The sequence below is a fragment of the Nymphalis io genome, chromosome 6 (assembly GCF_905147045.1).
Source record: "Nymphalis io chromosome 6, ilAglIoxx1.1, whole genome shotgun sequence".
Taxonomy (NCBI): domain Eukaryota; kingdom Metazoa; phylum Arthropoda; class Insecta; order Lepidoptera; family Nymphalidae; genus Nymphalis; species Nymphalis io.
In genome coordinates, this window is record NC_065893.1 from 7,647,925 (window position 1) to 7,665,866 (window position 17,942).

Here is a 17,942-nt window from a genome sequence, read left to right on the forward strand (position 1 = left end):
ATAATTATGATATATATGTATTTGAACGATTATCTATTGTTCATATACATATATACCAAGATCGCTTCAAGCTCTTCGTTCTACTGAGAAGTGACATCAAGATATGCCGTAATTACCTACTTTATTTAAAAAAAATAATGAAAAGTTGCAGTCTGTATATCAATACATATATTTTTTCCCAGCTACATCGTCTGATACAGAGTAATAGGATTTATGAAGTATTTCAGCTAATATTAGTTGCTTTATTTATATTATATTAATCATTATAAAAAACGCGTACGTATCCATTGCAATTTTCGAATTGGTAATAAATATTAAACATTTGAAGGATAATCATCGGTATTTAGAACAGTAATGAGATGCAGTTTAACGAAACTTTATTTTATATAAGAAGTAAAAATAAGAAATAAAAATATCAAGTATTGAATGTCGGTATGGCTACCAAATATCTTTGGCTTTGTAACAGTAGCCGTGGTGTCGCATCCGTCACGTCGCGCGTCGCGATGAGTCCAATCATGTAAGCAGTATAATACTTCTTTGAAGATTGGTAAACAATTGTTGGACTATTAATGCGCATAATTACTAAAACTTAATACGTTATCCGTTATATTTTAGTAACATCAATTAGTTTAGTTGAAATTATTTTAAATATTTTTATTTTATTTGCATTAGCTATATGTATATAAAAATAAATAATGGGAAATATTCGTATTAACTGTCTAACATTGAGTAAAACATGAGTTTATTTAAAAAGTATACACTTTATAAAAGTAGTAGTATATAAAATTAAATCAAATGATTGTACCTTTATAACAAGTAATGTAAAATATCAGCCCGTAAATTAAAAAATTTATCCAGCGACCTTTGAAAGATTTAAGATCTACTTGTACTATTCACTGAGCCATATTTTCTCATTTATATATGTTATAACAATATTATATGTATTTTAATTTAAAAGTTTCTTTTAACAACCGATTTGAAGTTTTTGCAGTATAAAAATAAATGAAGGGTGGTTTGAAGGGTCTTTAAAACCGCAGAGAAGACGTACAATCTCCACAGGTGTCGTCTGCCCGCATGTTGTTGTCCACTTTTTTATTAAAACGTACAAAATAAATTGAAATGTTACATGTAAAATATTTTAACTGTCGTATAAATTTTACATAAAACTGCTCTAGATAAGGTTATCTAGAACAGTTGTATGTAAAATTTATAAGTAGTGAAATTATATATAATTAAATATCTACTGTAGGAAACACTACTCATATTTGTGGTACGGTTGTCAGGGTGAGAGATTTTAATTATTGGCAAAACGGATAGATTTTATTAAAGGCCCATTGTTGGTAGCGAATTGACGAATTTAAGAATTATTAATAATTTTATAATTGTTTATAGGCGGTATCATCTGGTTGCATATTTCCCCTTTGTCGTTGTTATTATATTCTTATGTTATAATGAGGTAACGTTTGTAAATATATAATTTTACAGTACAGTAACAGCCTGTTAATGTCCCACTGCTGGGCTAAGGCCTCCTCTCCCTTTTGAGGAGAAGGTTTGGAGCTTATTCCACCACGCTGCTCCAATGCGGGTTGGTAGAATACACATGTGGCAGAATTTCAATGAAATTAGACACATGCAGGTTTCCTCACGATGTTTTCCTTCACCGTTAAGCACGAGATGAATTATAAACACAAATTAAGCACATGAAAATTCAGTGGTGCTTGCCCGGGTTCGTGGGTTCACCCACGATCATCGGTTAAGATTCACGCGTTCTTACCACTAGGCCATCTCGGCTTGCATAATATAATTTTGAGTCTTGGAAATTGTACGAAACTACTCATACGATTTTAGAAATTCTTTCACCGATATTTAGAAAGAACCTTCAGGGTGGACATATGTTTTATATCCCGTTAAAATAAAAGATTTTCGTCGTGATCAATTTTCTAAAGCATGTCGAAGAAAAAACGATCTAGCGAATATATATCTTGCGGTACCTTAACGGTAAGATATATATATATATATATTCATACTAATATTAAACAGACAGGACCACATTTACCTAAAATCACTACTTTACGTACATATTGATGTGTATAATTAATAGACGATATTATAGTTAAACATCATAACAATAAATTTACCTAGTACTAGTAATCTCGCATTAAAATGTTCAGAAAAATAAAAAATATTCTTACGAATATTAACAGAATTGGCATTTGGTAGAATATTGTAAAACTAAATACAGGTATATTTTATGTGATTCTATATTACCATAATATATTTGAGTCACATTTTTGGATACCTATTAGGATCTCGTAAAGAATGGCCGAACAGTAGAAAATGTTTAAAAGAACTTGTTAAAATTCTTTCACTGCAAACTACTTTAGTGATCTTATTAAAATAAAACAAAACATTCTCTTTTGACGGTCCTTTTCTTATTTATAATATTTTATTTTGGATTTGTGGTTAAAAATTATTTCATTAACTTGTATTTAATTTCACGGAACAAAGAGAAGTCTCTTATTACTGTGGTAAGTAAAATGTTTGTTTTAAAAAAACTATTGCAAGAACTCGTTTTTAAAGATATCCGTATTGGAAACTACGAGTATTAATTATGAGAAAAACTACAATTCTGTTATATAAATAAAAGTTTAAGTACATTGAAATTTATACCAACGACTTTATATGCTTTCCGAGACACACGAGTTGAACACTGCCTACTTCCTAACTCCAGGCTGTTTCATCCACATTGAGAATAATTTGACAAAGACAAATAATTTGAAAAAACTAAGACTAGTAGACAATATATCAGTAAATCACGTATAATGTATAATTATAATATCGAAACAGTAAAATACATTATTATTTTGTATTGAAGACAAAGATAAACCGTTATCGTTTTTCCATTGAGCAGGCACGCTATTTATTGAAGATTGGCATAGATTCGTCTGGATTAAGTTCACTCACTGCTCAATATAACCGTAATGTCTGCTGACAAACTTGTCACAAATATTATTTGTATTTTTAATTTGGCTAATTGAGTTCTTATCGAGATTAATGTTTTTAAAGACGCAGTGACGGACGGACTGTAAACTTTTTGCGTGATCTATTTTTTATGTTACATTTTTATAAGTTTTTGTGTGCCTTAATGTTCCTTCTGAGAGATTTAATGTTAAGCAATTAAAGTGCCGTTAAAAGGATTAAAAAATATAAGAAGTAATATGTTATAAAATTGATATATTATATTTCATAGTATTTTTACATCTTAACAGTTTCAACTTTCTTTAATTTTATTTTCATTGGTTATCACCAATTAATGAGAGTACTTAATCGTGTTCGTTAATTTAATACATATAAGTAAAGTATGTGACAGTTAAGAGTAAATATTATTCAAATAATTTACTTTTCACTCGATAGGTGGTGATGATTGTATTGCGACTGCGCTATGCGCTAATTCGGTTTGTCGCTGCAGTCGCTCACTAGCAGGTGCGTTGTGCGCGCGTGCGTCGGCCATCTTTCAACAGCTGATTGGCGCCAACACGATCGTGTTCTATCCGTTTAGAAATATTGAAATTTATTGATCACAGTCGCGTTAAATGACACATTGAGACATTCCACAGTGCAGTGATTAAAGACAAATGAAGATGACAGTTAATCGAATAAGAGTGGTGGTCCTCGGCAGCGCACGCTGCGGTAAATCGGGTGAGTCCCTTTACTAAATATATTTAAGAGAAAAGCTGCTTTATATTGATGGAATAATCACGACTTCCTGATGTCGTTCGTTTTTGTATATTGATTTGACGGGTAATATAAGTTTAATGACGCTCCTCAGAATCTCGCCTTAAACTATTTTTTGTTGTCTGATCCTGGTCAGGATGCCGAAATCAATTACCTCTAATGGCCTGGGAAAGGTGCTTTGATTTATTTTGGGATCAAACACATGTAATTTAATAGCATCATAATAACAGATTGTTAAGGTTTTTAGTAATTAATTAAATTAGTAAATAATAATAGTAATTAAAGTCTTTCGTTCAGTGGCATCGGAAATATATCCAAGTTTCTTACTTATATGTATTTCTTAATTTATGTAAATAATGGTATTTCCTTTTGTTGCTTCTAACAGCTAAATAAGTTTTAAATATAAGTTTAAGTTGTCTTTCAACTCCGCTCATACGGAGTCATGATTTTGATTAAATGTTAATAATATATTTAACTAAACGCTTGATAATTTGAAATCATATCAGATAAGCCACCATAATAAATTACTTTATATAATAATTCAAAATAATTACATGAGTTCAAAACAAAGTTGTATATTAATTTAACATTAACAATATTATTTAAAGCAACCTTTGTTGCCGCTGCATGCTTCAATGTTCACTGGGTTATTCTTATCAGTCAGTTGATGTCTCGTATACCTGTGATAGGAAGTATTGTGTCAATAGGCTGGCGGCTAATTCCATAGAATTATCGCTGTGTAAACAAGATAGTAAATATTTGTTATGATTTAAAAACAATGAGCAATGCAAACTAAATGTGGCGCTATAATGCAATTTTGTATTTGTTATCCCTTTGCGATATTGATATAATAATTTAAAAATGTTTTCAACAAAAATATACCATATTTTAATGTAAAAAATATTATTTATTTATTATTTTATTGTTGTGCACACTTTTTCTAATTAAAATTAAATTGTGGTGTAAAAATAAGATAAAAAATTACCTGTGGTTTCGCTTCAACGAAGCGTTATTTAATTGGGAAGTGAGAGATTCCTCGCTGGAATGAACATTGTCTTATTTAAAAAAAAAATTGCACCATTCAAGCGTAAATCGGAGTGGCACAAGGGTACTAAGGCCTATAAAATAGAACGATTAACACTAGGAATGCGGGCCTAGCAGTCATATTATATCACTTCGGGTTTTGGGATATTATTAAACATCAACGCATTGAGGGGGCGACGAGTTTATTATACCAAGTATACATAGACCGTTGACTCATGGATTTTAAACTTCAGCTACCGGTTTTCACAGTACGAAAATGATTTGCTTGTTTTAGTTTATGTGACCAATTAAAGTAATAATCAATTACTGAAAACTAGATTTAAGCGTATCAAAAATGATTCGATATCGAAACTGATTCGAGTTTATAAACTCGCCGTGATAAACCAGTTATTAAAATGATTGACTAATAATATATTATATTAAGTTTATTATTAATTATATTATACAGACACTCTAATTCAAATTATAAATTTTATAATAATTAAAATGTTTTAGTATTTAATATTACACATTAAATAATATAATAGAAAGTTTTTGCAATTTTACGATACATGCGTGGAATTTGCCTCGTTTTTGTGATAATATTATCTATTCAGACTTTCGATTTTAAAAAGGCGGTTGTGTAATAAATATTTTCATATCAACCGCCTTTCGTTGTAATTTTCTTGACTTATAATATAGAATATTAATTTTAATAGAATATTTATAGAACATTAAAAACAAACCGAAAGTTTGGTATACCTATATTAAAAATAATGAGGACACTGGTAATGTAGTTATTGCAGTAACGTGTACAGTTAGTTATTTATTTAAAATGTACGTTTACTATGTAAAAAGCATAAATATGATGGTAAAAAACAGTTATGCAAATTACATAAGCCTAAAACTCTTGAACTAGGTAACTGTGTTTCAGAAACATTTACCATTATATATACACGTATATAATAGTTCTATTAAATTTCTGTATGTTCACGACATAAGTAATGAAAGTATCGGACTGTGTCAATATTATTAGTTTTTTTAAAAATCATTGGACGCGAGAAGTCTGGGGGTTAAATCCAATTTAATAAAACAGTAAAGTTAAATATACCGTTATGATCATATTTAAAAAATATAACCTATAAGGTATACTATAAGGTTAGTTATTTTAGGAAAATTTCTCCGAATTCATATTACTCCGTACTCGTAGCTTTCCACAAAATAACTGATATTTTTATGACGTTGATATAATAAGCTATATGAACGAAATAAGACGTAATCCATGTCTATCCTAAAATTAAAAAGTTCGTGACGTGTAGTTTCATGTTAATTGGTTTAGACTTCTTGAAAGACTCAATACAAAAAAAAAAGTAAATTACGGGTACTTATATCATACTAATAAATAATAATACATAAATCAAACTCTACAGAGCATTTGATATTATCATATCAGTATCAGTGGAATATAATTGTTAACAATCTAAGTGAGCTATTCGTAATAAACCTAGTTTAATAACAATCATTTATTTTATCTAATGCATGTGTTTTTGTTTTAAATCTTATAAGAATTCTCATACGTAATAAAAATAAACTATCACACATTTTCAAAACACATAATTATGAATCAGTATAGGAATAGGAACAATTATTTTATACTTCTTAGTTCGTTTTTAAAACGTAGTGTATGTGTAACGTTTGTGAAATTTTACGGATAAAATTTGTAGAGTTAGTAATCGTTGATTTTCATGCAGGATAAATAATAATTCAATTGTATTTAACCATCTATGTAATTTGATTATCGAAATAAAGTAAATACTAATTATTCTTGCCGGTTCTTCTCGGTAGAATCTACATTCCGAACCGGCGGTGGCTTTAAATTTAATCTAATCTTGTAAAATAACGATTTCACTTGTCATTTTCAACTCTTTAGCCCGTTGGGAAAATAGTTGAATTTGTGTGCAAAATATATACCAAACAAACAAACAAACAGACTATTTTATGTTAAAATTTGAAGTTTCTATCTTTATTTATTTCTTATCTTATCGGGAAGTTAATTTAGAAGCGATTGTAATATCAGAACAGATGAACAAGCAGTGACATAAAATTTATAATTTTTTAGTTTGGTAACACCCAAATAAAAACAACTTAAGAGTTGTACGTAACTCATGAATATATTCTAAATGTCTAACCTCAATTAATGGTAAAAATGTGCTCAATATCGCAAACTCGTGTGTATCATAAACATTTTCGCTTCCGTAAGACTAGACGCTAGATTTATTGAGTAACATGTGTAACGATTGATTAATTTACGCTTCGAGTAATATTTAATTAGATGTATATTTTATCAAAATATTTGGTTAGTCATAAGTAAGTAAGTTTTGTGTAGTGATTATAAAATATTGCTTTATATTATAAAACATATCAAGCGAGTCTTAAAGTAAAGTTTTAAGTTACCTTTCAGAGCGTCACGGTAGCATGCGCTAGCGATCCTGTGGCGCTCCTCGAAAAGACGCTGGTTTTTTAGCGGGTATTCCGATTTTCGGAGCGCATTAGGCGTCTTGGTGACCGGCGAGCAACCCCACGTGGGGGACACTCGATTTTCAGCCAAAAAAATATACTTTATGGTATAATTAACTTTGTTCCTACCTACTTATTATAATACCTATTGTAGTTAGTATTGATGAGCATGAGTTCTTCCTAAGTCCTATGAAATGTATACCTACGCGAAATAGACCCCTCTATACGCATCATTTCAAGAGCTAAGATAATCTTACAAATTTAATTTTAAATTAAATTTTATTTAACTTCTTAACAATTCTTCACTACGATTCGTAGCTTTATTATTTTTAAAAGGAGTTAATAGATAATACAAATTAATTTGTCATTTAAAAAAAATGAAATGCGTTTTTATTTGTGAGTATAGCGGATGCGTTTAAATTAACGATTTAAAGATCTGTGATTGCAATTAAACTTTACTGTTAGGCAGACAAGAGAAAGCAGGGAAGGAAAAAATATAATTTGCAACGGATTAAGAGAAGATATGATGGAGATGTTCGTGTTTTGAGATACCGTGTCGTGTGATACTAACCTTATTAGGTATTAAAGTAACAATATCTAAGCAAACAGGGCATTCTAGGTAACCTAAAAGTTTTAATAGAATTAACGGGTGAAACATTGATATCGATATGATAACGTGGACGTGAACAAACTGTCAATAGGATTTAGGTTGATATTTTTATTTGCAAAATGTCATTATTATTTGAGTTGAGTACCGTGAGAAATTAAAAAAAAAAACTTTAATTATAATAAAGTCGATATAAATTAACCACTAAAGTTATAAATTAATATTTATAATAAAATGTTTATATTAAAAGGCAAATTTAACGACAGTTTACCCTTTTAATCGATTTTAAAGTATTGTCTCATTTTATTGATTCAGCTACAAATTTATTATAACAGTTGCGTAAATAACATTGGCATTATTTAATTAATGAAAAGACATTAAGTTGTTAAATACTCTGCCACAAATTTGAAAGTAATTTTGAAAGTAAAGACAATTCACCTTCTCATTTAGAGAGAAAAGAAACAATTGATGAATCGAATATATTATATTTGTAATTTATCTTAACGACCATATGAATGAAACATTAACATTATCTCTTCCCACAAACGAACAGATCGTGGCTTATTCAATCAAATGAAAATATCCACATTGCGAAATACATCGTCAATATACGTGATACGATTGTTATAAGTGTTATGGAATTAATTAAGGTCCATACAACCATTAATAAATCGCCTAACATAATTGTTGAATAATCCGTGAAATGTTGCTATTCGATAATAAATAATGTTGCCTATGCAATAGAAAGTATAAACAATAAGTCAGCGAAAGCTAGCGAGTGAAATTGATTTATCGTAGTTGTATTCGGATGTCGTCTTGGAAACACTCAACGCATTAACATAACAATTAAGATATATTGAATAAGATGCTTTGACTGATGTCGCCATCGATTAAGTAACTATTGCAAAGATTGAAAGTATTTAGCGATAGCAAATTTTTCCCACGATACTGGCAATACAAATAATTTATTTGTTTGAAACGTTACGCACGGTTTAATATTGCTTCTAAATTAAAATATTTGCTATAATTTAAGCAATCGATGTTATAACGTAAAAATGTAATCGATCCGTAATTGAAGCTAACATTTACTATAAAACTTAAAAAAAAATACGTATATCATGTCACTATATATAATTTATGCTATTCATTTGAAAAGTATCTGCCTCCAAAAGCGATATGTCAAATCGTATTATTAATTATGATTCTTATCTATTTTCGAAAGTATGTAATATTAGTTCAAATAAAACTTCCTGAGCAAGATATTGATCATTAATAAATGCAATATAATTAAATTAAAGAAATCGCAAGGCTAATAATAAGTGTAATATAATATATTCTTCTGCTCATAAAAGTTTAAGTACTAAAATTTACTAACGTCTAATAAAATAAACTAATAGTACAGTATGCCGATGATCCATTTCTAACTTCATATATCATGATACAAATAGTTATCAAATTGAGGCCGTGTATTGTACACGACATAAAACTCGCAAATTGCGTTTTGGGATCGTAGATCGAGAACGTCCAAATGCCAGTTGCAGTTATATTTATAGTATGCCATAGTAGCCGCAGCCGCATGCCACCGGCCACTGACAGACGCCGTGAGTCACCCTACCGACCGTCTGCTGGGACACCCGTCTCTACAACTCACATTTACTCATCCGCCTAATCTTAAGCGATATTTAGTGCGTCGCGTCAGATGGCGACTTTACAAAATATCATGTGAAATAATTTAACGTTACGTTGCTTACCAGATCAACATGCTAAAAATATAATGAGAAAATTCAAAGAACTTATTTGTTTTCAATGTTAGAATCTCAACGATGAATCGTTTTAAAAATGTTACTAGCGTAAGAAAAAGAAGTGTGCCTAATCACGAATGAGCAGCGCTTTATTAAAAGTTAATTGTCTATAATTTTGATGCGTAGTTGACGTGTAATAATAGCATTCAGATTTCTGGATTTCCAGGTCATGCAGTCAAACTTCATTGTTTAGAAACATATCACTGTCAATATTTACAGGCAGAGAAATTTAAAATTAGTAGGTCACGCGTGTGCTGTTTTGGGAGAAAGCTAATTCGAATCCTTTTTTTAAGAACTGAAACAATAATGATTTAAATAAAGTTTGGTCCAATTAACAGGTGGCAGGCAGACATGTGGGATTACATCTCGATCACCTCATCCGATTCTCTTAATTAACGTATAGCTTCAGCTACCGTTTACCGTATTCAGTAAACATGATCACTTAAATTCGCCTTGTTTCACGTGATACCGTTATAGACCTCGTTACCGTTACCATTCCGGTGTGTTCTGGGAATTAATACGATTTTCATGATTCCCTTCACATGATAGTCTACGTTAGTATTTTCATTTATGTTCTATTTTTTTGTTCAATTAAGATTATACTGTTGAATTGAGAAAAAAATAATTATCTCGGGCGAAATATAACTATTGGACTTAAGATTAACAAAAAACATCAATATAAAAATATTAATTTTCGCACATATTTTCCTTCGCTTAAAAAATATTATTTGGTTACCTTGAACTGACGCTTATCAGCAGTGAAAGTGCTTGTTAGTTTAATTGGTCTTTCAGATCAAGTTGAAGTTTATTTTGCATGTTTTGATAACAAGACAAGTTGTTTGATTGTAATATATTACTTTTACGAAACTTTGATTAATTCATTATCTTACTTTTAAAATAAAATCCAATTATAATTTGTTGCTATAATTTTAATAAGGCAAAAATATCTGAACAAGTTTCGATTTACCTTCCATGTAACTAGTTTCATTTATTGTTGTGCGAATTCGATTAATATAATTATTATAATTTTTGGTTTGTATTTAAGATATGTTTTATTAAAACTTAACAGCCGCTTATTATTCATATTCATATTATTTGGGTGATGATAAGTTAAGCTATGCGGTATCTTCTTCTTTTATTGATAAGTTATAGCCAAATTATTCATAAGTTCATTATGACAGAAAGAGAAAAAAAAAAACAAACTAAACAACGTTTATATGGGCAAATATCATCTTGTGACTATTTCATATGACTTTGTTCATATAATATCATTGATGACTACTATTACGCCACTAGACCAACGACTGCCTCGTTGGTCTAGTGTTGTTTTTTTTAAATTAAATTAAAAAATTAAGTAACAACATTATTGTGCTAATGTGGTTTCGAGGTTATTCCGATAAAATTTAATATTGGAGATAATATACATGGGGCTGAATTGATTGAAATTGTTCTAAAGTTATATTCTAATAGAATTTATTAAATGTGTGTTTCAACATTTTTGCAATTTCAAAGAAGTCATTTGTTAACTTTATATACAAATATAACATAAAAGACAACGATTTCTCAAATGTTACATATAAAAAAGTTCACCGTATACCGAGCCAAAAAAAATTCCTTCCTTTTCATTGATCTACGAATCATAGATTGTCTAGATCTGTCTTTTCTTTATCTAGTTTCTATTGAACAACAAATCTTAATTTTGTTTGCAATTATTTATCGTGATCAAAATGTAAGCGGAGCAAGCAAAGATGATAATACTGACGTGCCGTAATGAAAGGATTAGGTGAAGAATTTATTTTCCTTATCCAACTCTATTGCAGCAACTGTTTCGATACAAGAGTTAACTGCAATTGACGTATTGTTATCATTTTTAGTATTGAGACATGGTGCCTTTAGCCACATTTAAAACGTATTTGTTAACTAATGAATAAAGAATTCGTGAATGACACAGCAACTATTATCTTTTATAAGACTTAAATTTTTCAACATATTTAAGGGTTAATTCTTGATATAATAAACATACTTAAGATCCAAGATGCGAAGACAAGCCCGGGATAGCACCACTAAGTTTTCATGTACCTACTTTGTTTTTATAATTCGATGAAGGTAAACATCATAAGGAATCTGCATGAATTCTAACGTACCCACCAGCCACAACCCTATCGGAGTATCGTGGTTGAATATGTGGACATTAACCAGCTATTACTTTTTGGTGTCGTATTTTATTAATTTAGTCTAATCAATATTCTTGATACTAATTTAAAATAACAACATCGTAACAGTCCAATAATGTTGCATACTATCTTTGTTAGGTTAACAAAATATCTTTTAATTTAAATGATGAAATTACGTCTTTGTTATAATTTTTGTCGTGTCAGATAATAGTCATAATGTATTTCTGACCGAATTTCGACCACAGTGGACTAGTCCATAGTAGTTAGTCTGAGTTCGCAAGATACATTATAGTGCACAAGCACAGGTGTACTCCAGAAATGACGGAAATCCGACACGTGTCACGAACTGTCGGAGTCACGGGAAAGTAAATGCCAATTTCCTATCTCTGGGCTGCTACTGACAATTTATTGACAGTAAAATCCTAGCCATATACTCGAAACCAGGATCTACAGATTTGTACCATTAGAATTATCCATAAGACCAACCAGATGTCAAATAATATATCTAGTATCAAATATTATGGGATAACATTATTGACTTGTCAATTGTATTAGACATCGTTTTATATCGGATTAGTCAATTTAACCATTCGTGTTAATGAGTCCTTTGTCTGCTTTCCCTCTAATTGAGGCTTGTAGCTATAAATTTATTCAAGAATAAACTTTTGTAGCACCTTTTACCAATAAGTTGCTAATTGCTTTCTCTGTTTCAAACTTGCATTTAATTTGCTACTATATCCAATAAAATGATTTAAAATACAATTAATATGAATATACATATGTACACACATACATTACATACATTATACATATTCATTAAGTTTGTTTTTTGTTACAGCTGTGGTGGTTCGCTATCTTACAAAAAGATACATAGGAGAATATAGTTCGACTGGTGGTAAGTTAATTTTTATTAATAAAAAAATAACTTACCATAATTATATAAGTAATATTTATATTATTATTTAAAAATCCCTATATTTTTTAAAAGTAAAAAGGTAAATAAATAAAAGTATATAAAAACTTATCCTTAATTCTACCGTTAAAATATTGACTTCGAACTATTATGACTTTATTAGATCAAGTACAGACCGAGTATAAAATATCATGTAACTTTTTTACGTTCAAAGTTGCAAAGAAGTATCAATGGTAGGTATCAAATTGTTTCTGAACATAAGTCCTTACACTCTGCCAAGCTTCAGATGCCAATAGTTTATTTGCGAAATTGGCAAGTGTATCAGCGGTAGCCAAGGCTGGATGAGACCGGCGCCACTAACTCGGACAATGACTTTTCAGAAGATTGCGTGGAAATTTAAAATTCCCGGCAGGTTACATCACAACCTTTCCCTTTACAATCCCGTGATTAATACTATGGTCTTTTTATGTTTCACAACAAGGTCGCTTGCGAAAATGTTATTCTGTTATAAGACTTTGCGAAATAATTATAATACGTATATCATTAACTACTTAGCTTATTTAAAAAAATGTTTTTTTTTTAGATTTCTTATATCAGCATCGAGTCGCTTTTGATGGTGTCACATCAGAGGTTGAGATTTTAGATACTTGTGGATGTGCAGTGAGTATTACTTTTTTTTTTACAGAAATAAGTTATATTTTCCTTTTTAATTGATGATAAATACATAATTATATCAACTTATAACAATTTATTTTATTATATCAACAGAAACGGGGCTGTTTAGCAGAGCACCTTCGCTGGGGTGACGCTTTTGCAGTAGTTTACTCTGTGTGTGATCGACGCTCATTTCTAGCTGCGGCTGAGTTGCTAGCACTCCTGGAACGGACTAGACTACCTGGATGTTCTGCTGTCACTCTCCTTGGGAATAAGAGAGACTTGGAGCACGCCAGGTAAGATATTAATACTTATTGGAATATATTGTGAACAGATTTGACAGTGTTGAGAAACAAAAACAGTATTACGTTGTCGGTTGTACCACTATGTTATCATTTTTATAAAAAATTTTTCATCATTGATATATTCTATTTACTGCACAGAAAAATATTATAATTATAGCTGCAGATATTACATGTGTGCGCCATACAATTGCATTCTCAAATCCGTCATACTCATAATCCATTGGGTTAGCGATCCACCAGAGACAAAACTGACCAATGACTTCACGTAGTTTCCGAAGCACGAAAGTGTGACGCTTCAAACTTCCAAACTCCGGGCTGCTACTGTAATTTTCTTGACAGAAAATCCCAATGTAATGTTACTGTTAGTGTCTGGGATTTAAATTTACGATGTCGAAATCAGCAGCCTTATATATTAGCCACTAGACTAACGAGGCAGTTAAATTTATGACAGATACATATTGACGTTGACAATTATGATGTAGTTTAAATATTTATATTAATATAATTCAAAATAAATAGTCAAAGTTGATAATTTTATTCCATCTTATATTTAAATTATTACGACGTAACGAAGCAAAAAACTATTTGTAAATATTTGCCAACAAGACGCAAATTATTTACTTAACTAGAAACATTTAGAAATTTCCATCCGTGGAGTAACAAGGCGCAACTTGATATACATGTAAATATTATGAAATGCAAGTACGGTTGGAAGAATATAGCTATTATGGGACATTATTATGTAGTTATACCACTTTTACTTGAACTGTGTAGTATTACATAGCGACCGACGGGCTATGTGAATGGTTAAAGAATAGTGGCGCCGCTTTCTTGCATTTCTGTGATGGTAGCTCAATACCAAGAATTATAAACACACCGTTCTAAATAAGCACATAACGTTATTGACGCAGTGTGACAAAAAATGAAAGTTGAAAATAAGGTGTTATTATATTAGCAAACTTTTAAAAATATGATACTGATAGTTTAGAACTTAATGAAGTATTTTAAGCTTTTTTAAAGTGTAAGGTTACGTTACACTACTTTATTATGTACCTACGTTATTTTAATTTTCGACGATTTACATTTGATTACATAATTTGTAATATAATATTGAAAGAAATATTCTTAAGTAATTATTTATGTACGACATTTTTAAGTATCGATATTTTTATGTGTAATTTATTATTTTTATTTAAATAGAGTTGTGAAGACAGAAGAAGGACAAGAAATGTCATTGAGATTTGGGTGTCAGTTTTATGAAGTGTCAGCGGCGGAATCGTGCGCGGGCGCCGCGCTTGCTTTCCACGCATTGTTGCGGGAGGCGCGAGCGCTTGCCATGCTCTTGCCTACTCCACGTCGCAAGCTTGCTGCTTATTCTGTATCAAAGGTACTATTTTAACAAAAATAGTTACATAATTAGTAAAAAAATGCGTTATGCGTTAAAAAATTAGTTTGTTGTAAATTTATTAAAATTCAACATGGAAAATAATGACTAATATTTTTACAAACAGTCTAGGCAGTCAATTAAATTATACTGTGACATTTCGCAAGCGGTCTGATTCAGGCCAAATTTAATTTATGTATATCGTTCGACAATGTAGAACACACCGATTAGTCTATATTTTTAATAGGCAATCAAAACATTTAAAAAAATCATTAAATTAACGTATAATTACTATGTTATCTCTTTACGCAGGTAATTGGTACAATCCTCGGCTTGAGTAACAAAAGCGTAAGAAAGAAACGACCATCGCTCAGCATATGATTTATCAAAACGATTAAACTTTTGGTCTCGTTTACTCCTCGAAGGGGTTTGTTGTCTTTCCGCAAGTCGCGAAAAGGCTTCTGACGGAGTCATGGACTGAAGTCTTGGTTGACTTGAAGTTGGAAAGGAAAGTAGCATTGAATGCTGACTTAATGGTTTTAGCGAATTAATATACTCTTTGTTTTCTATGTAATTGTATACGACACTGTCGAAAATGTTACCCATGATGTAAGTTATTCTTAAATATTTTAAGAGAATTTTCCTTATAATGAGATTTTACTATGACATTTTACATCTCATTGATGGGACACATTGCAATATTGTATTGCTCCTAATTAAACACCAGAACTTTAAGGTGTTTTTAAATTTTTGTCAATTACAAATATTTTCATATTGTTAAAGGTTTTTGAATTATACATAAATTTTTACTTAACATGCAGGGTACAATTTCGAACATAATTCTTAGTTTTTATTGTGAACTGCTCTTGCCTTATCAATGACATTTAGTGTTTTTAGCGCACTTATCATTGACCGTTTCATTTTTGGGAGATTTGAAGGTTTATTGTTAGTCTTTAAAAGTTATTATATTATCAAGTTCATTCATATTTCAGAAGTTTTTTATTGTCGTGTTTATTTCACTATAACTACTTTAAACAGTTTTTGATTCATTACTGTTTCGTAACTTTACTTCATTCAAAGTCTTAGTAATATGTTTTTGACATATATTCTGTAACAGGTTTTACAAAATAATAAATATGAATTTATTCTACTTTAAATAGTTTTTTAATCTATAAGTTTGACCCACCTATAATTAGCTTGTATTTTCCTTTATGACCTATTAATGATAAGAATCTGTCTCTCAATTTTTAATATGGACCAGAAACAGCCTAGTAATAATTAATACCTACCTAAGCATTGTAATTTGATATTAGATATTTTTTTTTATTAAAACCTTTAATTTAAATGAATTGAAAACTTAAATAAAATATTTGCATTACATTTGCTGTTTTATTTGTATTTAACGAGATGATATTATAAGTAAATTTTTATTATGATTAAAACTGTCAAAAAATAAGTATTGTTGCATTCCTACGTACAAGTTTATTTTTTTTTTTAATATAAAATCTAGGACGGCCAAATGGGCCATCTAATGGTTTGACCATTACCATTACCAGCACATACATATTGACACTGTAAGAAATATTAACCATCTCTTACATCGCTAGTGCGTTACCAACACTAGGAACTAAGATGTAATATTCTTGGTACTTGTAGTTACTCCGGCCAAAAGCGGAACATAACAAAAAAGCTGAGATGGCCTAGTTGTTAGAACGCATTACACAACAATACTAATTATTTATTATTGACATGCTTGAACATAGCTCTACTACCAAGAAAATACATATGTGCATTAGAAGTTTGAAATACTGGCGATACTGGCAAAACTTTTTTGTTTTATTATTTACGTGTTCTGACTCCTGTATGATCCTCATCGTCACGGCCACATTACAGACATCAAATAAATAATACACAGACGTTTATCTAATTTTTTATTTCTTTTTGACTACCGATTTAAGATACGTCTTGCTTTTTGGCACAAATACCTACAGGTTTATGTGTAGTAGGTATGTATAATATAAAATAAGCCTATGTCAACAATTCAGTAGCTTTATTTGAAAAGTTTATTTGTCCGTTTGTATTTAACGATGTGTTATTCTTAATTTAATGAAGTGATAAATATACGTGAGTAAATTATTTCATATTATAAAATATCACATAGAATTGGACTTTGAATTAAATGATTTTAAACGTATCCAATAATAACGTATGGCTTATCATATATATGTTTGTAATCCATCGATAACTATACGTCGTGTATTTATATCGTGTTTATATTTACTTTCATTTTAAGTCGAGTAACGCGGAAAAATCCAACGTTTTTTTTATTTTATTGTAGTGGGAATACTTTTTCGAAAATATAGCCTTTTCGTCTGTAGTATTTTTTTCTGAAATAAATACTATAGTAGTTTGAAAAAAGCTTACAATTTGTACGTCAGAATAATTAAGTTGATATATTTTTAAAACTGCATCTAATTGAAGATTTGAAGTTTTTTAAAATCAAGTTGTCGCTTGATGAAAAGGTAAGAACCGAAATGTCTTAGTAAATAGAAAATCTTAATCTTGTGCGTATGAATTTACGGTTACCGTTCATTTCATGTCCCATGGTGAAGAAAATCATCGTAATATGAAAGGGTAGCCTCGTAGCTATATCTTTGTTTTATCCAAAATTTAAAGTTTCCTTCGCCTTTTTATCTCGGCTCAGGGTATTTTATTATCCGAGCCGGTAGTAGTTTTTACTTTGACCATAAATATCAAGTAAATAAAATTCTTCTAAGCTTCTTATAATCCTAAAAGATTAAATATATCCTAAAGCATTGGAACATATT

The 17,942-nt window shown here is 30.1% G+C and overlaps 1 protein-coding gene across 1 annotated transcript; it reads left to right on the top strand.

The window, feature by feature from the left end:
* Positions 1 to 3,435: 3,435 nt before the first annotated feature.
* LOC126769035 (ras-related and estrogen-regulated growth inhibitor-like protein) lies at positions 3,436 to 16,446 on the top strand. The gene is made up of 6 exons (XM_050487573.1): positions 3,436 to 3,699; positions 12,697 to 12,753; positions 13,355 to 13,431; positions 13,540 to 13,721; positions 14,931 to 15,117; positions 15,427 to 16,446. The coding sequence occupies exons 1-6, from the start codon at positions 3,636 to 3,638 to the stop codon at positions 15,493 to 15,495; spliced, it is 636 nt and encodes a 211-aa protein (XP_050343530.1). The 5' UTR covers positions 3,436 to 3,635; the 3' UTR covers positions 15,496 to 16,446.
* The last annotated feature ends 1,496 nt before the right edge of the window (positions 16,447 to 17,942 follow it).